Source organism: Trichechus manatus, unplaced genomic scaffold (genome assembly GCF_000243295.1).
Source record: "Trichechus manatus latirostris isolate Lorelei unplaced genomic scaffold, TriManLat1.0 scaffold00005, whole genome shotgun sequence".
Lineage (NCBI taxonomy): Eukaryota > Metazoa > Chordata > Mammalia > Sirenia > Trichechidae > Trichechus > Trichechus manatus.
This window is the reverse complement of record NW_004443941.1, coordinates 20282403-20307941: the sequence shown is the minus strand read 5'-3', so window position 1 is coordinate 20307941 and position 25539 is coordinate 20282403. Positions and strand designations below refer to the sequence as shown.

The 25539-nt window shown below is 37.2% G+C and overlaps 1 protein-coding gene across 3 annotated transcripts in view; it reads left to right on the top strand.

The window, feature by feature from the left end:
* The window catches only part of EML4 (EMAP like 4), a 207166-nt gene that overhangs the window by 99299 nt on the left and 82328 nt on the right, over nucleotides 1-25539 (top strand). For all 3 annotated transcript variants that reach the window (XM_004369521.2, XM_023735595.1, XM_023735585.1), the window contains exon 2: nucleotides 1988-2170. In XM_004369521.2, coding sequence (XP_004369578.1) covers nucleotides 1988-2170 — 183 coding nt within the window. The remainder of the gene's footprint in view (nucleotides 1-1987; nucleotides 2171-25539) is intronic.

The following is a 25539-nucleotide window of genomic DNA, read 5'->3' as shown; positions in this document are numbered from 1 at the left end:
AATCATAAAGCAAAAAGAAAGGTTTTCTTTGGCATATGTTCAAAAAGGCAAAAGTAGGAAATGGACAGATATGCTGCCAGAGCTATGTCTGCCCGAATCCAAGGAACATTACAGAATCATTGGTATGTATTAACCTTACAAATGGGCAAAATCATTGAAAGCTTCACTTTTTCACAGATTGGCTAAAAACTGCTAAATCACTGTGATTCTGTATTTTGAATTGTCTTTCTTAATCATTGGTAAGAGGTTTCAGTCACGACAGTCAGGAGGATTTTCACTGGTCCAGCAAATCTCACTATTCACTAATAAATGCTGATAGAAAAAAGATAAGAGTGGAAAGTATGTGGGTCTTTTATGTTGTTTATGATTTGTTTATGTGAAATGTTCCCTAAAAGGTGTTCTTCTCGATTGTCCTTACTATTGTTTTTATACCTCAGGGCCCAGTTGATGTGTCCTTGTGAGTCCTTGTGGGTCCTTGTGAGTCCACCTCCAGCTGAGTCACATTCTTTATGCTTAAGGACAGGGAATAATGGCCCCAATATTATCTCCTAAATCATTCCCTCTTTTTGGTAGGAGATTAGAGGTAGTACTTCGATGATCAATACCTGAACTTAGTTGGGCTCCTAGATGGTGGCCATGGCAGGCTCTTTAAACTCGTGGTGCTGGTTTTCCACTGGTTACCATCTGGTTGGTTCTTCACCAGGTCTTAAGAGTGACGTTCTCATCAATTGCATTGCCGAAATGAGCAGACTCAATGTACATCAACATTGTAGCCCGAGGTCTTCTTTTGCCTTTTAAGACAGTAGAAGATAAGTTTTATTATGCCTAATACTATCAGGATGCAGACTAAGAATGTTACTATTCCTTGCAATGGTGATCTAGCCCGTGTACTTATTCCTGATAGTAACTGTCATGGATTGAATTGTGTCCCCCAGAAATATCTGTCAATTCGGCTAGGCCATGATTCCCAGTATTGTGTGATTGTCCACCATTTTGTTATCTGATGTGATTTTCCTGTGTGTTGTAAATCCTACCTCTATGATATTGACAGCAGTTATGTTAATGAGGCAGGACTCAATCTACAAGATTAGGTTGTGTCTTAAGTCAGTCCCTTTTGAGATATAAAAGAGAGAAGCAAACAGAGAGATGAGGGACCTCATACTGCTGAGAAACAAGAGCCAGGAGAATAGCTTGTCCTTTGGACCCAGCATCCCTGTGCTGAGAAGCTCCTAGACCAGGGGAAGATTGATGACAAGGACCTTCCTTCAGAGCCAGCAGAGAGAAAGCCTTCCCCTGGAGCTGGCAGCCTGAATTTGGACCTCTAGCCTCCTGGACTGTGATGGAATAAATTTCTCTTTGTTAAAGCCATCCACTTATGATATTTCTGTTGTAGCAGCACTGCATAGCTAAGACAGTAACCAGCCAAATAAATCTGATGTTTGTGAGGGTGTTACAGTGTGTAGCCAAGTAGGTTGCTGTCTAATTCTGTGTTTATCTTGTGCTACTTCTCCTGTTTTATTTATCCAAATGAAGCAAGAGGTATTTGCTACAGCACAGACTGCCTCCTTGGCCTAATAAAATATCTAAGGCTATTCTGTTATCTCACGTCACCTTGGATAATGAGATCAGCGATCGTTATTGTGCTTCCATCCTACTAGCAACTTCATCTGCTGTTTGTCTGTTTAGGGAACATTTTGATAAGCAAACTAATTTAAGGTGATGCTATAAAGATAGGGAAACTTAGACCATGGAGAAATTTTTCATTATTTTAATCATATATAAGATATATTCGCTTTTATTAGTTTAAATTAGTTAAAATAACTATGAAAATCTTTACAGAATTAATCTGTGTAAACGTGAGAGATCCTCCCGTTCTCCAATTTTCCTCATCCTTTAAAAACTTTAATCTGGTATAGTTTTTCTTGTTTGTCATTGAAGTCTTTCTCAAGCAGTTTACTTTAAAATATTCCTTTTTTTATTTTAATAGATGATAGTATTTCTGCTGCAAGTACTTCTGATGTTCAAGATCGCCTGTCAGCTCTTGAGTTACGAGTTCAGCAGCAAGAAGATGAAATCACTGTGCTGAAGGCAGCTTTGGCTGATGTTTTAAGGCGGCTTGCAATTTCTGAAGATCACGTGGCCTCAGTGAAAAAATCAGTCCCAAGTAAAGGTAATTAAGTGTGTGGTAAAGTAGGAAGTGTTTTGCTTTTTGCAACATTTTCTTTGTAATAAACTATAAAACTTATGTATTTTATCAGTGACATCAAATTTGGGGATATAAAACTATGTTCTCTTTTGGATTAGTTGTGATTGTAGTTTGTTTACTATTTCCTTTTTCTTTATTCTCTAGAAGTTCTGCAGGTTTATTCTTTATTATTTTAAATTGGGAATTTTTGTGTAATCCCACTGATTAATCATTTCCATGCTGTTGTGTTGCAGTGTTTGTGTGAATTTAGTATTTTCCATCTAGGAAATAAACTTACTGAGGACAGAAACTGAATCTTCTTTTTATGTCTCCCATAGTTCTTGCTTCATAGTGTGTTTTGAACATAGCAGGTAGGCACTCATTACGGAAACATGATTAAAATCATTATAGTGAAATAGCTTCATTATTGCAAATAGCCCTCTGTGGCCATTAGTCAGCAGAATCCTAAAGAATTTCATTTAAATTCTGAAACTTACTGCCAACCCCAGTACAATAGGAATTTTAACTTCTTGATATTGGGAGTGTTCATAGGTTGCAAGAAACAGTCGTCAAGACCTCATTGCTCTGAGTTGGAGCAGGTGTAATGTGTGTGGTCTTTGCCTTCCTCCACCCACCCAGAAAGAAATTAAAATTTTTTTCACATTAATCAAACATTTCAGCATATCATTTCATACATCTCAGTGATTTCTTGGTGGAGTAGATGGGGATAGGCATGATTATCCCCATTTGGGCAATGGGAAAAGTGAGGAGGTTAATTGGCTTACCTACCCACTGTGTGCAGCAAGTCAGTGCAAATTATTAACCTAGGGAGGAGTCTTCTGTAACTTTCAGGTTCTAGCTGCATAGAAGATAGTGCAGTTAACTAGAATTTGAGGAGCAGATTTGGAAGAAAGATTATGAGTTCAGTTGCCGAATGCTGAGTTTGAGGTATATATGGTGTACATAGATAGATACATATAGACAGTTGAATTACAGGTCTAGAATTCATTCTACTCTTGGGTAGGAATTAGAATTTGAGAATGTTCAGCTTATGGATGATAATTGAAGCCATGGAAAGAGGATCTAAAATGAGAAGAAAGCTCAAGATAGTTCCATTGCGAGCTCCAACATTTCAGTATATAGCAAAAAAAGAATGATTCATGCTGCCAGCTACTACAGAGAGGTCAGTAAAACGAAGACCAAGAAGTGACCATTGGATTTGGAATTTATGAGAACATTAGAAACCTTCCTCAAAAGCAATTTTAGTGGAGTGATAAGATTGTAAATCAAATTGCAGTACTTTGAGAAGCAGCAAATGAGAAGAATTGTGGAATTAAGGGCAGCAAATATAGCCACTCTTTCCGAAAACTTGCCTGAGAGAGGAAGATGGTAGTAGCAAGAAGAGGATGCTAAACTAAAGGCAAGTTTTTAATTTTTGTTTTTTTAAGATATCATAGACTCAGACACAAAGATGCATTGAGAAAAAAAAGACAGCAGAGAGGGAGAGGAGGATATTGGGCAGGGGAAATAAATTGGTGAGGCAAGTGTGAGAAAGGGTCTTAGAGCATGAGGGAAGCTATTATCCTTAAACAGAAGAACTGCTGATTCTGAGATAGGCTAGAAAGAGAGAAAACTGAGTGGAGATCATTATATATTCACAGTTGTCAGGGCTGGAAGTTTTCAGTTCTCATTGCTTTCTCCTCAGGTACAGTGATGTCCTTTAAGAAAGTAAGGTAGATGCTGCGTGGTGGGAAAAAAAGAGTGAATGCTTTAAATGGTTGGCGTGGAGAATGGAGGTCTGTAAACCTATGAAAGAAGTCCTGAGTTACCCTGAGGGTACAGAGTTGGGAAACTTTTTGGGGGGAGGTAGCATCACTCTGCCTGGTTTTGTGATTCTCACTCTTACATTTCCCACCGCCATGTACTCTGTGTCTAGGTTATAATAGTGAAGAGATAGAGGGAAGGTAGAATTAATCTTTTCCATTAGTGGTTAGTAAGATAAATGTGACCGAATGACAAAGGGATAAGGATTTGAGAGCCTGTCAAAAGACTTGACTGAAATCTCTTTAGTTAATAATGTTATACTGTGATTTATTTATTTTTGAGAACCGACTTTGATGACTCTTAAGACCAAGCCAGGAAAAAAATTTTTTTTTTTTTTTTTGCTTCCAGATTAATTTTTATAAGAGGTTTCTGGAGTAGTTAGAGTGAGGAACCAGGTAGGTTAATGTATATGGGCTTATAGGGAAGGAAAACTTTGAGTAGAGAGAAGGAAGAACAAGCGCTCCTGTGTAATTAGCATACATACCCTGGGCTTCTGAGTCTGTGTAAGTATTTTAAGTCCTATAATAGAAAATGATATCATTTTGGTAGTTATCTACATTTTTAAAAAAGTCTTTAAAAAACGTTAAAAATTTTTTATTATGCTAAAACAACAGAATATTGTGATCTTGTGTTAACTGAGAAAAATTTAAAGAGTGTGTTCTCATTTTTTATTTTACTGAGGTATTTCAGTAAAGAATATTCTGAAGTGTTTAAGGGAAATTGAAGACTGCCTTATTTGATTCAGCAGATAGATAATATTTTGTATGACATCTGTTTCAGTGAAATACAAATACAATTAAATATCTATAGTTCCTATTCCGCTTTTTGTACAGGATTGGTTTTCTAGTGGTTTTTATTCATAATTCCTTTGTCTCCAAAGTGAGTCTAGGATCAATTTTGTTCATGGCACTTTGGTGGAGAATTACCCAGTTCTAGAGCCTCAGAGCCAACTGGAGCTGCTACATTGGAACTTTTTCTTTCTACATAGTATTTACTCTTCTTAAAATAACATTATTAATTACAGTGATACTAAGTTCCTTTCAGTTGATTCTAAAATTCTACTTTATAAGTGTACTTTGACAATTAATGTGGTTACATTCTGAAATGAGGTTCACTAGTGATTATTCTTCGAATTACTTTGTAACCTTTGAACACAGGCTTTAATTGCTGTCTATAAAGTGGATTGATGAGGGTTTAATTATACAATAATCTGGGAAATAACGTATTTTACAGATGAGAATCATTCATTGTTATGAATTAATTACTGTATTTCCCTTTAGTGGAAAAAAACTGTCTAGTTATGTTTTCTTATATTAAAACATTGAGAGAAATATATGTTTAAAGTTTCATTAATTTTATTATTGGCAATTTTACCTTAGTGTCTCCATTATACCATAGAAAGTAATTGGAGAAAAATATTAAGTGACTTTTCACTGTCAGCATTTGTGCACAGGCTAGAATAGATCAAATATCATTTTTGACATTAAACAGGATTAATATGTTAATGGTACTAATATTTGGAATAAACATTTTAAGCAAAGTATTTTCAAGTAAGTGAGGTTTTTTGTATATAAAATACTTTTCAAAACAATTATTCCTTCTTAGGGATTTTTTTTCCTTCAGTTAAGAAGTAGAGCTGTTTCTGATACTGTGGACAATTTTATCTAATATGTGAGGTTTTGAGCCCCCTTTGAAATTAGAATTTGTAGTATTTACCTTCAGATGAGTTACTGACAGGGCAGTGATCACTAACATTTTCTGAAGGTATTTATGTTTTCTAGAGGATATTTCTTTAGAGGTGCTGCTAAGCCTCTGTGGGTAAATAGGGTGGGGCCCTTTTACGAAGCTGTGGTTAAAAGGATAGGTTCACTTCCTTACTGATGAAGATAGCTATTATATAGTTTTCTGAGATGGTAGTGATATGGGGGGACATGACTTGGCTTTAGTATGGCTAAAATTAAATGGTAATGATCTGTGTGCTGATGGCTTAATGACATTCTACTACATCACTTCATAGAAGTATTGCCATTCAGTAAATGCCCAAATCAGAAACACCTACTTAGTCATTTCAGTATTTTTAGTTCTCGGATGCTTTATCTTCTCCAGTGTGCCAGCAGTATTGAAAGCCAATCCCCGTTTGTTCCTTGAGTATATCATGCCAGATTACTTAACTGAGGTAGAAGGTTTTCCCGGTGGTTTTAAGGTAGTCAGTCATTTAAATGTCTCATATACCATCTCCTCTGTCAAAGAATTCTTTCCTTTTGACGGCATATGTTCATAATATATGCACCAGTTGCAGCTGAATCCCTGCCAAAAGGAGGAAAAAAATTACCTGCACTCTGGAACAAAAGGGAAGGCCCAGAGAACACTTTGGCAGTTTTAACTGCCAGGAAGACAGATTATGTCGCAGCTGGTGCCTGGGAAACCCATTAGGACCTCTTGGGGAGACCATATGAGTGTAATTTGAGAATAGCCCACTGGCACTGTGTGGAGACAAGCTGTTAGTGCACAATGATATAAAAGTAAAGGAGTCAGATTTATCTGAAGGTGGGAAATCAGTCATTTAAACCAGTACACTGCTGGTGACCAAAGGTATGAAGCATTCTAACTGCCACTTGAGAAATGAGAGAACCGAGAGGCAAAATTGAAATTTTGCGGATCTCGGTTCCCTAAAAGAAACATTTCTAATTATGCAGAATCTAGGATAGTGTACGGGCACAGATTTGTATCATTTGACTCTTCCCCCAAGTGACATTTGGAAGAAGACAGGGATTATTTTAGCTCTGCTGTACATGTTGATAAGTAAAATACATTTGTCAGGTCGGGAAGGTGTGAATTTCCTTGGTGGGACCCTTACACTAAAATGACTCATAATTATAGTAGAGGATAGGAGAGTGTCTCATTATTTTGACAAAGGCTCCCAGACTTCCAAGCTGCTCTTTGTATATAGAAGTATATGGGTTGGCATTGCTTCAGACCAGGTGGTAATTACCATTTATAAAGTTTCATTTCTACATGAGAGTCAAATGCTTCTTTGGTCATTCTCACTCAAAATACACTTTCAAAAAATTAGTGGTCAGGAATTGATGGGATTAAGGGTACATCTTCCTGTGAGGCAGGATGAAAGGAGAATTCCAAATGGAAAAGATGAAGTTTGATGGCATTTATGTGTGCCTTAATCTTCTAAAAGAATGAAGCAAGGTAAACTACAGAAATTGAGAAGAGTGGCCAGGAGTTTAAAAATGAGAAGAGAGTGGAAGAGGTACGTAGTTGGAACCAAAGGCTATTTATTATTTACACCCTTCTCCTGATCAAAATTTGGTCCATCCTTTAAGGCCTTAGGCATTGCCTCCTGAAAGTGATCTTTCTCTTTGTGTCTACCTGAAATTATTTTAAAATTTTATTTGCATGTCTCTTTTGGCATATATATTATTTGTTGCTTCTGCTAGATTATAAATTATCTGAAGATAGGGACAGTTTCTTACTAATATAGTTAGCCTTGGAATAACTCAGTAAATGCTTGTTAAATTGAGTGCAGGAGGAAGAAAAAAGTTACAGAAACTGGAACTTACAGTGAAAGAAATTTGCTGTTTTAGAGGAATGGGCTGGAATAGATGCAAGAATAAGAGGATATTACAGGTGGAGTAACAAGGATTTCAGATTTGAGCTTTTGAATATGCAACTGTTCCTAGTGGATTGCTGTGTAAGTCTAGAGTACAAATGAAGTTTATTAGGAACTGTGTGGCTAAGGTATCGGAAAGGTCTTCTCTTTGAGTCTGTCATCAAGGATTATAAACCATGATTAGTTTGCTCATGTTATGATAAAATAAGATAAAGCATAAAAGTTATTGTAGGCCCCCCCAGCCCTGACTTTATGATGGTTTCCACTGTGATTAAAACTAAATTAATACCTTTCTGGTTTTTAGCCTTTTTTGTTACAGACTTTTGCCTAAATTTCTCTTATTTTCAGCCTGTTGCTGCTCAGAAAGAGAACTATTTTTGTACCTTTGGCCGCTGGAGGTCACTGTTTCCAGTCTTGCAGGCTAGTCCTTGAGAGGTTGATGGCTCAGACTTTATAGTGTCCAAGCCCTGAAATATGGTTCCCCCATAAAATATTAGCCATATATATATATAGGTCATAAATTTGTGCAACAGCAATAATCAGTTCCACGTTCCTTCCTCCCAGTTAAGTTTCTGATATCTAAATTTCAAACAATACACTTTAGACTTCCAGCTGGAAAACAAACATTCACTCACAATTGCTTTTTTTTTTTTTCCTGCTCTGCTTTATTTAATTCATTCTCTCTACACCCTGGGAAATCATTTGGCTCTTTTACCCAAATGCTAAGGATTTCCAGTACTAAGTGTTACCTCAAACTATAGGAGAAAATGACCATGAATATCTTCTTTTGGTCTCTTCTTGCTGACTTATGTAAGTATCGGGGGACCCTGGTTAGTGAGAAGACAGATAAGTCAGTAATTATAAAACTATATGATAACTGGAGCCCTGGTGGCACAGTGGTTAAGCATTTGGCTGCTAACCAAAAGGTCGGCAGTTCCAATCCACCAGCTGCTCCTTGGTAACCATATGGGGCGGTCCTACTCTATCCTATAGGATCGCTATGAATCAGAATCCACTCGACAGCAATGAGTTTTTTTGGTATATGATAACTGGCATAAAAAAGATAAATTTAGGGTGTTATGGGAGAATAAATACCTAACTCAAATTGGGGTTGAAAATTCCTTGTAGGAGGTGACCTCAGCTCTCATCTACCTTCGTGGCTTTAACAGCTACTTATTGGTTCCAGGAGCCCTGGTGCTGTAGTGGTTAAGAGCTTGACTGCTAACCAAAAGGTCGGCAGTTCGAATCCACCAGCCACTCCTTGGAAACCCTTTGGGGGCAGTTCTGCTCTGTTTTATAGAGTCGCTATGAGTTGGAATCGACTCAAAGGCAACGGATTTTTTTGGTTTTATTGGTTCCAATTCCCAAATTTTTATCTATATTGTAGACCTACACTTCAGAGTTATCTATTTACTTGCTAGACTTTTCCACTTGTATGTCCTTCAAATTTCATAGATGTGACATATCCTAAAACTGAATCTGTCGTCTTTTAAATCTTGAATATTTTTTAAAACTGCCTCCTCCTTTCCATTCATACTGCCTAGCTCTTGTCCCTGTCATCTGCCTAGATTACTGCCCTGAAATTGGCTCTTCACAATGCCACTAGAGTATTTTCTCTAAAATGTAAATAGAACTAAATCTTTTTTCAGCCTAAAACCCTTTAGTGGTTCTCTATCCTCTATAGAAAAAGTGTTCATGATCTAACTCTTGCTTACTGCTTACCTCTCCCATCTAGACTCTGTCTTCTCTTGTTCTATATTCTGGCCACATTAAAGAGTTTCTTGCCTCCTGCCACCCTCCTCCACCACACACTTTGCTGTTATGTTCTTTGCATTCCTTTATACATCCTGCCAGCTTAGAATAGGATCCAGATATCAGCTCCCTTTCACCTGGCTATCTTTTACTCATCCTTTAAGACTTGGTGGTGTATTTCTTCCAGGAAACCTTTCCTGAGCTCTGTGCCCCTCATCATCCTTACAGAATTATTTGTCCTTTCTTTGTATGTCCATGGTACTCTATTCATCTTACTCTCTTGCTGTACTTACTACATTTTCCATTGCTAGTGTGGTTCTCCTGCAAGATTTTGAACTCCTTGATGTCAGTAGTTGCCTTGTTACCTTTGTAAATACAAAGCTAGGATCATAATAGCCTCTGAGTAAATATTTGATGGGTGAATGGATGATGAACACGTGTTAGCTTAGGCAAATAGGGGAACTAGTGTGTGCCAGAGAGAAGGACCATCCAGGTGCAGAGGCGTAAGGAGTAAAAATGCTTAGTTTAGGAGTTCAGAATAAACTAAAGCACAGGGTCTGAGGTTGGGAGTGTCAAGAAATGAGCCTAGACTGGTAGGTAGGGCCCATAGTGAAAGATTTTGTATGTCTTGCTAAGGAATTTGGTTTTTAGCCAAAAGGCAGTAGAGAGCCATTAAAGGATTTTAAACTGAAGAGTAACAGGCAGATTTACAGCAATTCATTAACTCTGAGACGACTGTATTTTTGCATTATAACATCTCTGGAATCGCAGTGTAGTTTACAATAGATAGTGCTTTACAGCTCTAATAGGCAATACTTTTTTCTTTATAATGGAACTTAAAATTGTGGTACATATTATTATTGATGATGTATAACATACAGCACGTTTTAGAAAGATCATTCTGGCACACTGTAGAGGATGACTTAAAGCAGAATAAAACTGCAAGCAGGGAGAATAGAGAGAAGCTGAACATAATCCAGAAGAGAAATTAGAGGCAGTCATGGTAAAGATGCATTAATTTAGTGAGCCATTCAGATATTGATTAGGTGTGTTCTATGTGCCAGGCATGGTGCTAAGCATGGGGATACATACAGGAATCACAAAACAAGCAAGGTTTGTGTACCCATAGAGTTACATGAAGATAAGGACTGAAAGAAATAAAGGGGATAGTGAGAGAGTAAACTAGGAGAGGCACTTTAGATAAGGTGATAATGAAAGCTTTCTTTGAGGAAGTAACAATGAGTTTAAGTTTCAACTTAAAAGATGAAGATGAGCCTTCCAGATGATGAGCATTCTAAGCAGAAGAGCAAGTGCAAAAGCTTGGGTGCAAGAAGGATAGGGAGGAAGAAACAAATTCAAGAGTTATTAAGGTTTTATCCTACCTTCCTATCCTCCTCCCCAAAAAAGAAAGAACCTTGACTCTTAACCTCACACCATATACGAAAATTACCCAAAATGGATCATGAACCTGAATATAAGTGCTAAAGCTATAAAACTTCTGTAAGAAAACATAGGAGAAAATCTTAGTGACCTTAGATTTGGCAAAGATTAAAACCACAAGATGCTACTACTATACACCCATCAGAATAGCTAAAATTAAAAAGACTTACCATTCCAAGTATTTGCAAGGATATGGAGCAGCTGGAACTCTTGTATACTGCTGGTGGGAGTGTAAAATGGTACAGCCACTTTGGAAGACTTATTTGACAGCTTCTTAAAAAGTTTGTTGTTGCCGTTGAGTCGATTCTGACAGAGTAGAACTGCTCCATAGGATTTTGAAGGCTGTGACCTTTTGGAAGCAGATCACCAGGCCTGTCTTCCAAGGTGCCTCTGGTTAGGTTTGTATTACTAACCTTTTGGATAGTAGTTGAGCACTTAACCATTTGGGCCACCCAGAGACTTCTTCTTAGAAAGTTAAACATTTGCTTACCATACAATTCAGATACTTACTCTACTAGAATGAAAGTGTATATCCACACAAAGACTTGTACACTTAGGGTCATAGTAGCTTTGCAGTAGTCAAAAGGCAACCCAGATGTCCATCAACATACCATTTGGACATAATATCCATGTGTGACTGGATAAACAAACTGGTATATCCAGTCAATGGAATAGTAGTCAACTGTAAAAAGGAATAAGCTACTGATATACTCATCAACTTGAATGAATCTCAGAATAATTACGCTGAGTAAAAAAAACTAGGCAAAAAATATATACTATATAATTTCATTTATATAAAATTCTAGAAAATGCACACTAATCTATAGTGACAGAAAGTAGATCAGTGGTTTTCTGAGGACAAGGATGAGAGAAGGAAAGATGGATTACCAGCAGGGAAATTTTGGGAGGTGATGGATATGTTCATTATCCTGAGTGTGGGGGTTGTTGCACGTGTATAACAAAAAAAAAAAACCATTGCTGCTGAGTCGATTCCAACTCACAGCAACCCTATAGGACAGAGTAGAACTGCCCCATAGAGTTTCCTAGGATCGCCTGGTGGATTAGCTGCTGTAGCACTTAACCACTACGTCATCAGGGTTTCCCTGTGCCACCAAGGTTTCCAAAGCTTATTAAGTTGTGCACCTTATGTGTGTGATTTATTATATGACAGTAATATCTCAATAAAGCTGGGTCGGGGGAAACCCAAAACAAAACTTATTAATGAAGCAGCATAGGACTTGGCCACCTATTGAATGATGCAATAAGGAAATGGAAGAATTAAAGCTGACTCCCACTTTTCTGGTTTGTACAGTGATTGAGTGGTGATGTCCTTCACCATTATAAGGTATGTCATAGAGTAGCGATTTGAACTGTTTTGTTTTGGAAGGGAGGAAGCACATCAATTCATGGGGAGATGTCCAATAGCAGTTAGATACACAAATACTGAGAAGGGTATGAAGTGACGAGAGCTGAAGAGCCAAGATGCAAAGGCTGGACAAGAAAAGAAGATCCATCAAATGTGAGAAAAAATGGTTAGAAAGCTACAAACAAATTCAGGCAAGGATGGTGTCCTAGGAATGAAGGGAAAAGAGTGTTAAGTCAGGAGTGATTTGATGCTGAAGAAAAGTTGAGCAAGATAAGAACTGAGAAGTATCCATTGAATTTAGTGACAGAGAAGTCACTGGTGAACTTGGTAAGAAAAATTTCTGTAAAGCGGCTAGCTGATAGCCCAATTGCAGAAGTTGAGGTGCTGATGGGAAAATGTAGAATGCTGGCTCAAAAGTCAGCAGGCAAGATTGGTCTTCAACAAAGATGTAAAGGTAAGTTAGAATCAGATGAGCTTTGAATGAATTTGAATTCTGCTGGCAGTGGGTCATTACCAAAGATGATTGATTGATTTTTAGGTTTTAGTCAGGTTTTTAATATTATACAAATAATATAACAACATTAAAGAATTTTAAAAGAAAAGTTGACCCCAAATTATACTATATTAATGTCGTATTTTCCAATTTCCTTCAAAGGCTTTAACTTAACTCTTTCTTAGTTCGTGGGATATACAGTTGCCCACCCACTTTTTCTGACTCTCAGGTTTCTTGAGAGTCTACTTTTCCTGCTAAAAGTATTGCTGCCCTCCAGTGGGGACTTGTGTAACGGTGAAAGGCAAAAGAAACATTCACTGAAGCAAAATAGCTGGGGTATGAACCTTAAATGTGAGGTAGTGCATATAGGAAGTGTGATTGGGTAAAAATTTTGTATACTTTTTTGCTTTTGTACCCCCAGATAAGCCTTGTAAGCATATTTATGATTTTCTTTGTGTTAGGGAGCCCTGGTGGGCTTGGTTTTCTTTTATGTGTGTGTGTGTGTGTGTGTGTGATATTTGGAAAACCATAGGTACCTCGTGTAACCTAATGGAAGGAGCCTATAATACATCCTGCCTCCCATGACTGGTTGGACAGATGGGCACCCACTAATCCTGGCACCCAAGAACTCCCCGAGGTTTACGGAAACCATGTATTGCCATATAATATTTCTCAAAATCCATATTACCAACCCAGAATTCAAACAACTTCATGACTCAGCATGCTTCCATTAATGAAAACCCATGGTATCCCCCCAAAAAAGCAGAAAATAATTGGACCAAGAAAGAATTAAGGGAGCAAACACAATCAGATTGATGTCTCAGAAAGACAAATCCGACAAAATAGATAGGAGGGGCAAGGCAGGGGTTCTCGATGAAGGTGAACCATGGCAGTGCGGAACAGAAAAGTGGAAGTGCCTTCAGTAATGCAGGAAGAACCCACAGGATTTGAGAGTGTAGCTGGTAAGGGAAGGGAGTCAGAAACAACTGATTTATAACTTGAATGACAGAATAAATTAGGTGCCAAAACCCAAAAAACACGTTGCCGTTGAGGCAGTTCTGACCCATAGTGATCCTAAAGGACAGGGCAGAACTGCCGCATAGGCTTTCCATGGAGTGCCTGGTGGATTCAAACTGCTCACCTTTTGGTTAGCAGCTGTAGCTCTTAACCACTACGCCACCAGAGTTTCCAGATTAGATGCAGTGCTCATTATTTGCTCTTAACTGCCTTTACACCTTTGTTGGAGATCAGTCTTGCCTCCTGATTGCTGAGGCCCATCCTCAGCCTGCTTCTGGAGGAAACTATTTCTACCAACTATTTTTTCTTTCCCCTCTTATAGCCCTTTTTTCACACTCTCTCTTTGATGACTACAGCTGTGTGTAATAGCCAAGTACTCAGAAAGTTATTCTCTCATGTTAGGTGGTTTTATTATTGCAAATCGGAAAGCACCTGAACTAAATTGTACACTTCTTGGAGAGAGGAGCAGGGTAATCCATATGGGGTCCACAGAGACTGAATTTAAGTGGTGATATATTTACATGATTTAAAAGTCAAAACCAAGGTTTCACTTCTGGTAATGAGTGAATAAGCTCCTTTATATTTCTTTAACTATAAGCTTCATGGCAGTTCTTACAGGATGGGGTAATTTGAACAAGATTGGAAGATTTCTGCAAAGTTTTAGTTGATCATTTAAAAAATTTTTTATTCACAGTAGCATTTTAAGAAATGATCAATTAAGGGTTATAGCCTGGTTCAGTCTTCTTATAACTGTATTAGAATTCAGAAGAGTATATTTCATAATCAGTAACGGAAATTTTACCATAAACTTGAAATTGCTGAGGAAGGAATCAGCATTCACATCAGTATCAACATAAATGTCAATTTAGATAGAAATACTATGTTGAGGCTGATAAGCCATTTGAAGCATTGGTGAAAAAATGGTAAAAGTGCCTGAAATTATATTTTTAAATAATATTCAAGAGAATACAAAAAGTTTAAGAGCAACTGAAACAACTGTATTTTGTGTGAAAAGCAGAGATAGAATTATGCATATGTTTTGAACAGTGCCAGTAATTTGTTGGTGTTTAGCAAGTAGGAGACCCACATATTATTAAATTGCAAATGGATTACAGAGGACTATTGTTACTCCTCATGTAAATTCTGACCTAATCATAGTATTTAGAAACTGAAGGAATTATCCCATTTATACTTACTGAGAATATAATATGCTTGTTTTCCTGTTGGAGACAGTTTCTAGCTTTGAGTGTATAAAATGCAAGCTCTTCTTCTTTTTTTTTTTTTTAAGCAAAAAATAAGTTTTATTTGGCATATATTCAATAGGGCAGAAGTGGGAAATGGACAACCACACTGCCAGAGCCATGTCTGCCCGAGTCCAAGGAAATATCACACAACAGACAAAAGTGGGAAAATGGACAAGCATGCCGCTAGAGCCATGTCTGCCTGAGTCCAAAGAATATTACAGAATAGGCAAGAATGGGAAAATGGACAAGCATGCTGCCACAGCCATATCTGTCCGAGTCCAAGGAACCATTATAGAGCCATCAGTATATATGCAAGCTCTTCTTTCTTCTTGAGAGAAAGGTAAACGGGCATGGAGAAACCTTTTCTCTGTTTATGTATTTGCTTAGCAGAGAGGGTTTGACATAACTTAAACAGGAAATCCACAAGTAACTATCTATGGCCTGTCTCACTACTGCATCCAGTTGCTTAGATATAGAACATTCACACACAGTTCATTCCTGTTAGGCTTACATTTTGTGTGTATGTTAGGCGAAGAGAGGGAGTGTATGTTGGGAGAAGAGAGGAATTTGATAAAGAAATAAAAAATATAATAGAATTATCATTTGTACTTCAGTCTGGTGTAATTCCGGAGTTTCTTCCATGTTATTTTCTTTCACAAGTGACTACATAGTCAACTAAATTCAATACAAGTTCAGTTTAGGCTAAAGATCTGTCATTTTCAACATATAAAACCAAAACCAAACCCGTTGCCTTCGAGTCGATTCCAACTCACAGCAACCCTAAAGGACAGAGTAGAACTGCCCCATAGGGTTTCCAGGGAGCACCTGGTAGATTCAGACTGCTGACCTTTTGGTTAGCAGCTATAGGTCTTAACCACTATGCCACCAGGGTTTCCTTCAACATACAGTGCTTGATAATTTTTAGTAATAACATTTTTGAGATCTACTTCTTCACTTACATCAGCACCTTCATTTTTCTATTTTTTTCCATTTTATTAGCAAAAAAATAATAAAACATCCAGATAATTGCACAGACATTTCTATGTAAGTAAACTTCATAACTGGCTAAGTAGTTGGAGACTTTCTATTTACTAAGGAAAAGGAAGATACTATATGTAGGCCTCAAAAATGACCAATCAAAGCATGTCTTGTCTTTTCTGAGTAAACATCTGGGAATGGAGAGCCTGCTGAGACTGATCAGAACTGTCACTGCCATCTAATCTGTGAAGGTGAACCATAATTCACAAGATAATTCGTAAGATATCTTGAAAGCATTTGAAGATATGGACAGTAAGTCTAGGACTTAGAAATATTGAGATGAGGTTTGGAGCGTTAGAAGAGGATATGGGAAGTGAATTGCAGGCTCTATATGTTATTGTGGAGCCCTGGTGGCACAGTGGTTAAGAATTCAGCCGACAACCAAAAGGTCAGCAGTTCGAATCTGCCAGCCACTCCTTGGAAACTCTATGGGGCAGTTCTACTCTGTCCTGTAGAGTCGCTATGAGTCGAAATCGACTTGACAGCAGTGGGTTATGTGTTATTGTGGAAAAATTGATTTTAGTTCTCTACACTAGAGCAGTGATTCTCAAACCGATGTACATTGGAATCACATGGGGATCTTGTTAAAATGAAGATTCTGATTTAGTAGGTCTAGAGTGGAGCCCAAGAATCTGCATTTCTAATAAGCTCCCAGGTGATGCCCATGCTCATACTCTGGGGTCCACTCTTCAGGTAGCAAGGCTTAGACCAGTGGTACCAGAACTGTAGTGTGCATCCCAGTTACCCAAGGGTTTGTAAAATATGCATATTCTTGGGCACCACGTTAGAGTCTGTGATTTAGTAGCCCAAGAGTAAGGCCTAGGAATCTTGCTTTTTAAGCACATAATCCCTTGTAATTCTTACATAGGTGATCTCTTGACCACACCTTGAGAAGCACTGCTTTAGCTCAGTAGTTCTTGAAGTATATCTCATAGCACGAAATAGATATTTTAAGGAAAGGATTCTCTGGGAATGTACATTTGGAAAACACTGGGTTTAACAGATTTATTTACTGCAGGACGTCTCCGAGCCTTTCATATGTTAATATCTATTATTTCTAAGCAGAAAACCTAATTAATGTATAGCATTTCCCAGGGTTGATCTCTTTTGGGAGGTATCTCAAGGAACTAATGTTCATTGGAACCTACTTTGGAAAACAGGGCTCTAGACTGGAAGATGATAGGTTTTAGGCTAGGAATAGTGTAAGTATTTTGAAGAAAGAAGGAAGATAATTGTTCAGAAACATAATATAAAAGACTATAAAAAGAATCATGGTTTCAGGGGACATCTAAGTCAGTTGGTGTAACAAAGTTTTAGAAAATGTTCTACATCCCACTTTGGTGAGTAGTGTCTGGGGTCTTAAAAGCTAGCAAGCGGCCATCTAAGATACATCAATTGGTCCCAACCCACCTGGAGCAAAGGAGAATGAAGAACACCAAAGACACAAGGAAAGTATTAGCCCAAGAGACAAAAGGGGCCACATAAACCAGAGATTCCATCAGCCTGAGACCAGGAGAACTAGATGGTACCTGGCTATTGCCAGTGACCCCATGACAGGGAACACAACAGAGAGTCCCTGACAGAGCAGAAGAAAAGTGGGGTGTAGAACTCAAATTCCAGTAAAAAGACCAGACTTAATGGTCTGGCTGAGACTGGAGGGACCTTGGAAGACATGGCCCCCGGACTCCCTGTTAACCCAGAACTAAAACCATTCCCAAAGCCAACTCTTCAGACAAAGAATAGACTGAACTATAAGACATAAAATGATACTTGAGTGTGCTTCTTATTCTTAGTTCAAGTAGATACATGAGACTAAATGGGCAGCTCCTGGTGGGAGGCAAGATGAGAAGGCAGAAAGGGATAGGAGCTGATTGAATGGACACAGGAAATCCGGGGTGGAAAGGAGGAATGTGTGGTCACATTATAGGGATAGCAGCTAGGGTTACATAACAATTTTTTTTTTTTTTGTATAAGAAACTAACTTGAGCTGTAAGCTTTCACCTAAAGCACAATAAAAATAAGAGACTATAAAAAGAAAAGAGATTTTTTTAAAAAATCTGATAAATTATTAAACTAGTTAAGTTTAAGGAGTTATTAGGCATGACCCAAGAAAAATATAGTGGGGGCGCTGAATCTTGTAATTAGCAAATATTTGAAAGTGAATTGGAAACAGCATTTACCATTATAGATGCTTATATGTTGATACTAAATGACTTTGAAGAGTGAATAATAATTTGAGTTTCTTTAATTTGCCATTTTAACCTGGGTAAATAAGAAAGTACAATTTTTTTATAGATATCACCAAAACTTGGTGAGATGGGCATTAACAAAGAGAAAGTCAAACTTCTCTTTCACAGTTTACATTGTGACCTATACACATATAAAAACCCATTGCCGTCGAGTCGATTCCAACTCATACCAACCCTGTAGGACAGAGTAGAACTGCCCCGCAGAGTTTCCAGGGAGTGCTTGGTGGATTCAAACTGCCGACCTTTTGGTTAGCGGCTGTAGCTCTTAACTACTACGCCACATATATTATGATAAAACAAAGGTTTCACAAAACAGTACTTCTCTAGTTCCTCCTTCCTTCCCTTCTTCTCTTCTCTCTCTCCTCCTCTCTTTTTCCCTCCATCTCTTCCTTCGTGGTACTGGTTACAACCGACAAATGGGCTGTGATAGGCAGTTTAATAATAACACCAAAAAGATGCTTACCAAAATGCTCAAACGGATTCAAAACAAATTGGAGAATGGAGACATCCTGATGGGCATTTGGAAAAGATAAAAAGTAAAAGGAATAGGAGTAATATTTCATATTTCCCAGTTTCAAGATACTATTATCATAAGACGGCACCTATATAAGGAAGCCTAGTAGGTAAAATGGAGACTATGAAAATCTTTGGAAGAAATTGATTAAAGTTCAGAAAAATTACTATAGGAAATATTAGGCATAATTAGTTGTATACTTGAAACTTCAGGAAAAAAAGAATTTAAATCACTAACAAAATGTCAGTTAGGCTCGCTAATTGGCATATATGTTGCTAATAGAAGAAACCAATCCTTCAATTCCTAATTTGTATCCTTCTTCATGTCCAAGAAAATCATCTTCAAATCACAAATGGCAGAGCAGATAACACAAAGAATTCAAGCGCCCTAAAATAAGAGTATGCCCACTTACCCGGCATCCAATTGTACTGAGAAAACTTGAAGCAATTTCTAAATTACGGTACACAGTTTTTGAGAAATTGAATATGGAAGATGTGACGAAGATTGGGAGTCAGAGTACCATTGGTTAATATTTGAAGAAATACTTAATACCTCCTGGTTCAGGACTGCCTGGGAAGAATTGGATCAAAGTCTAAGCAAGGCATCTGTTCCTTTGACCTGACTCTAGACGGCTAGCACTGTGGAATATACCCTGTTTTAGTCTATCCAGTTATTAGTGCAGAGAAGATAGAACAGAACTTGGCCCGTACGTCCCGAGAAAGCAGGCCCTGCCTAGTCCTGACTTTAAAGTCAGAATGATTTGGAGAGATTTAAATTTCCAGTCCATCACACGATTAATATTTTTCCACCAATAATTTTGTGCCATTTACATCGTAATTTGAAGCCATGCCCAAAATGAGATCAAATAGTGTATCTTTCCATATATGTTATTCTAATTTATACTTTAGGGTAGAGCATTTGTGTCAAATTCTTAAGTAGGATTACCAGACAAAATACAGCATACCAGTTAAATTGAATTTCAGATAAACAGCAAATAATTTTTTTAGTGTATGTTATACTGAAGTATATTCATTGTCTGAAATTCAAATTTAGCTGGGCATCTGATATTTTTATTTGCTAGATCTGGCAGCTCTACTGTTAAGGCACCTTTTAACTCTGAAATTGTAGTATTGCCTTTGCAGCCAGGATCGGATTTTTCCTCATCAGTATTCTTCTATAACTAATCTGTCTTTCCGTTAATAATAATAGCTGCAGCTGCTGACATTGTGTCTGCAAAAATATGACCTTTTATCATTAATAGTCTAACTACTACTTTTTCTCACCATTTGGATATAGTCTCTTTGCTGAGTTTGGGGTTTCTGTAGTATGTTGCCTATAACCAGTAAAAGAAATGAGGTCAATGAAAGCATACCTCACATGGCTCATCTCTTCTGAGACCTAAAAAGATGTGAGTGTAAGATACAAAATATAATGCACTATGGGAATAAGAGGAGTATCATTCCTTTGATTATGCATGGATTGGACTGTATTTTGCCTATTAATAAGAAATTATTGTGTGTATATTTTCACCAAAACTAAGATATTATTTTTAAAAAAAAAGTTACTGTGTTGAGAATGTAAAGGCAAATTCTTACAACAGGAGCTCTGTGTGCCTAATTATTCTTGTGAATCGATAACTGCAGGCAGTCCCCAGGGTACAAGTGTCCGACTTACATGCAACTCTTACATACTTGCCCTTTAATGTTATGTAAATTTGTCCTCACTTTGAAAGGATGGAACCCACCCCGCTAATAACAAATTCTTCATCACAATCACCTTCACTTGCTACATGTGCAGCTTTTAAATCATTGAAAAGGCTTCAGGCCTTTGCTTGCACTAAAATGAAGCTAAATAAGAACTGTATGTACACGTTCCAACTTACCTACACATTTCACTTAAAGACACACTTAGGAATGGATCTCGTTCGTAACCCAGGGACTGCCTGTGGTCTGGTGCAGACACTTGGCTCAGAGCCCACTATCCAAACAAATCAACCATGATTCTCTGTACTTAATATAAGTAAAAGTTGTTTTCAGGGTCAGCGCCAGCCTATATCTTTCTCCCACTTAATTTTCTTCTCTTTCATTCAGTGAGATGGGAGGAATGACATGGGTTTCTGTTTATCTTTCATTCACACATTTTGTTCACTTGAATTAGTTTCATAAAAGTTTTCTTGCATTCAGTAGATAATTTTCTTTGAAAATTATTTAAATAGAAATGGAATTTGTTGTACATTAAAATACTTTTCCACTTTGATCTCTTAACAGTTTGGCTCTTTTTTTATCACCAATTCTTGAATCTTCTTTTACATTCAGTTTGTGAGCCAAGAGATAAAGTTGTACTGTTCAGTCTAAAATCATCTGGATTGTTTTCATTAGTAATTGACAAATGATACGATTTTTAGTTGATAGCATATGCTGTTGAAAAAGAAATTTTATTATTTTAGCTCACTGAATAGCCTTCTGTAATCTGATTGCATTACTATCTTTTTGTATAGAAAAAGTAAATTACTCTGGCAAGGATAAATTATTAGCATAATTTAAAACCATTATAAATTTTATTGAAAGACTTTCAAGTAAAGCCTTTATTTCTCTGTTAAAGCTAGAGTTTCTGCTATAAAGCATGTTGTCCTTTCACTCGATTCCCTTTCCATGGTCATGCAGAATGTGCTAGGGAAATATTTTTCTATTTCTTGTAACAATTGTTTTTATTGTTGAATATTAATTAGTGTTAAAGTCCATTTATCTGCTAAATCTTATGTCATTTCTGACTTAGAACTTATTTGTCATATCTGTAATGTATAGCTTCACCAAGATGTCCCCTCACTTGTAAATTCTACCTTGTAAAATATTTCTGAAACCTTGAAGAAAGCTTCAGGCAGTTATAGTTTTACTTTTGTGTGCCTTTTTGTTCTATTACTTTTAAAAAAAGGTTGCTTTCTATTTGTAATAAAATTCTAGTAATGTTTCTTCATACATTGCATGCTTTTAAAAATTATTACTGGGGGACATCTAGGTCAGTTGCTCATTAAAAAAATGTTCTACATCCTACTTTGGTGAGTAGTGACTAGGGTCTGAAAAGCTTGCAGGCTGCCATCTAAGAAACATCTTTTGGTCCCATCCCATGTGGAATAAAGGAGAATGAAGAAAACCAAAGACACAAGGAGAATATCAGTCCATAGGACTAATGGACCACATGAACCACAACCTCCACCAGCCTGAACCTAGAAGAACTAGATGGTGCCCGGCTACCACCAACAACTGCTCTGACAGGGATCACAATAGAGGGTCCCAGGCAGAATGGGAGAAAAATGTAGAACAAAATTCAAATTCACCAAAAAAAAATAAAAAGACCAGACATACTGGTCTGACAGAGACTAGAGAAACCTCCGAGACTGTGGCCCCCGGACACCCTGCTGACTCAGAACTGAAGCCACTCCCAAAGTCCACGTTTCAGCCAAAGATTAGACAGGCCTATAAAGCAAACATTAACGCAAGTGAGGAATGTGCTTCTGAGTTCAGTCAAGTATACGAGACCAAAAGCAAAGACGAGAAGGCAGGAAGGGACAGGAAAGCTGGACATGGGGAATCTAGGGTGTAAAGGGAAAGGAGGGGGAGAGTGCAGACACAGTGCGGGGATTACAGCCAGTCACAAAACAATTTGTATATAAATTTTTGAATGAGAAACTAATTTGTGCTGTAAACGTTCACTTAAAGCACAATAAAATTTTTTTAAAAATATTTCTTATGTGTTACATAGTCATCTGTAACTGTGCATCCCAGTTTTAGTGTGTGAATGATACTGTTTATTAGCTGTTACTAAGGGTTAGTAGTATCTCTCATGAAGCTTATTGCAGAGACTCAGAGACAGTGATTTTAGGTTGTTTTGAAATTCCCTCACTATTGTGTGTAACTTCTGTCATTTTAAACTTGTGCTGTAAATTTTATATTTTTAACCCTGAATCCATTTTCCCATTTTAAAATATAAATTTTAAGTTTGCATTATATTTATTATGGTATATTGATTGTAACTAATAGAAACCAACCTATACTAGCTTAACGAAAAAGCTTTGAGGTACTAGGGGAGAGGGTAGAGGAATATGTAATTAGAATATATGAGAAGCTCACTGAATCCAAGAATAAAAATACAAGTAATCTTCTAGAAAGTTCTGGTACTTGGAACTGGAAAATTCTCAAGCATATGTCTGTCTGTTTCTCATTTTTGCTTCTTTCTGTATTACTTTGTTCTTTTTTCTCAGGGAAAACTAGCCAGACTAACTGGATGCCACTGAATTACATACTCCCAAAAGGAAAGAATCTAATTAATCCAGCTTGGCTCAAGTGTCTACCCATAATCCAATGGATCAGTAATGAGTTGGGGGTGGAAAGAGATGACCACGTCATGTGGATCAGCTTGGACTGCTCTCAGAGAAGGAATGATACTCTGTTAGCTGAATAGACACCATCCTATAAACTTAACAGGAAATGAATAATACAATCACAATAGTATTTTAAAATATATTTAAAAAATATATTTTTACAAGGGAGTGAATTGATTTTGGTGCTAGTGGTATTTTTTGTAACAAAAAGTAAAAACTCATATTCAGAAACCAACCGTAGATGCAATAAGGGCATTACTCAGAGGGAAAAATACAGCTATACACATTTTAAAAGAAAAAATATCTTAAATCAGTAACCTAACTTTGCACTCTGAGGAACTGGAAGAAGAAGAACAGACTAAACCCAAAGCTAGCAGAAGGAAGAAAATAGATTAGAGTGGAATAAATGAAGTAGAAAATAGAAAAACTTTTGAGACAATCAACAAAACCAGAAGTTGATTCTTTGACCGGATCAACAAACTTAACAAACCTTTAGCTAGGTGCACAAATTCCTAGAAACACACTATCTAAGGTTCCTAGGGCGACTGTTAGAAAAATACCACAACTGGGTAGCTTTAAGGAACAGAAGTTTACCTTCTCACAGTTCAGGAGTCTGGAAGTCTGAATTCAGAGCTTTAGCTCTAGAGGAAGATCCCCCTTTGTCTCTTTCAGCTTCTAGTAGCTGCCGGCAGTCTTTGATGGTACTGGACTTCTAAATGCACCTGCCTCCGTCATTACATGGTATCTTCCCCCTCTCCGTGTCTGTTTTCACTTTTTTATAAGACACCACTCAGAAGGATTAGGTTTAAGACCCACTGTACTCCAGGATGACCTCTTAACAAAAGTAAAACCTTATTTTTACAAACAAAGTCACATTCAAAGGTGCAAGGGTTATCTTTTTAGGGGACACAATTCAAACCTTAACACACACAAACTACCAAAAGTGACTCTAGAAGACATAGAAAATTTAAATAGAGAAGTAAAGAGATTGAATCAGTAGTCAAAACTCTCCCAAAAAACAAAAGCTCAAGACCAGATGGCTTCTTCCAAACAAAGAAGAATTAGCAGCAGTCCTCTAACTCTTCCAAAAAATAGAAGCAGAGAGAATACTTTCTAACTCATTCCATGAGGCCAGCATTACCTTGATACCAGAGCTTAACTAAGACATCACAAGAAAAAACTGTACACCAATATCCCTTACAAGTATAGATGCAAAAGTCCTCAACAAAGTACTAGCAAACCAAATCAAGCAGCATAATAAAGGGATTATACACCATGACCAAGTGGGATTTATCCCAGGAATTCAAGAGTAGTTCAACATGAAAAGCAATCAATTTAATACACCACATTAATAGAATAAAGGGGGAGAGAATCACAGGATCATTTCAGTTGATGCAGAAAAAGTGTTTGACAAAATCCAACACCATGTCATGATAAAAACACTGAACAAACTAGAAATAAAAGGGAACTTCCCCAGTAAGGTAAAGGGCATTTATGAAAAACTCACAGCTAACATCATAATGGTAAAAGACTGAAAACTTTCCCCCTAAGATCAAGAACGAGAGAAGGATGCATGCATTTCCCACTTTCATTCAACACTACTAGAAGTCCTAGCCAGAGCAGTTAGGCAACAAAAACAATAAAATGGTATCCAAATTGGAAAGGAAGAAGGAAAACTCTATGCACAGACAACAGAAAAAATCCTAAAGAATCCACGCACACACACAAATTAGACCTAGTAAATGAGCAAAATTGCATAAGATCAGCACAAAAATCAGTGGTATTTTTTATATCAATGAGCAATCCAAGAAGAATTTTTTAAAAAATTCCATCTACTATAGCATTTAAAAGAATAAAATACTTAGGAATAAACTTAGCCAAGAGGTGTAAGATTTGTACACTGAAAATTACAAAACATTGCTGAGAGAAATTAAAGAAGGTCTAAATAAATGGAAATTTTTTGTGTTGGAAGACTTATTATTAAGATGCCAGTACCCCCCAAATTGGTCTACAGATTCAGTGTAATCCCTATCAAAATCACAATGGCCTTTTTTTTTTTTTTTTGCAAAAATGGACAAATTTATATGGAAAATATGAGAAAAATGCAAGGGGCCAGAATAGCCAAAACACTCTTGGGGAAGAAAAAGTTGGAGGATTCACACTTCCCAGTTAAAGAGCTTTCTGCAAAGCTACAGTAATCAAAATTGTAGTATTGGCATAACAATAGACATATAAATCAACACAATAGAGTTGAGAATCCAGAAATAAACTCATGTGTCTATAGTGAATTGATTTTCAGCAAGCGTGCCAAGACCATTTAATGGAGAAAGAATAGTCTCTTCAACAAATAGTGCTTGGACAACTGGATATCCACATGTGAAGAAGAATGAAGTTGGACCCTTTCTTTGTATCATATA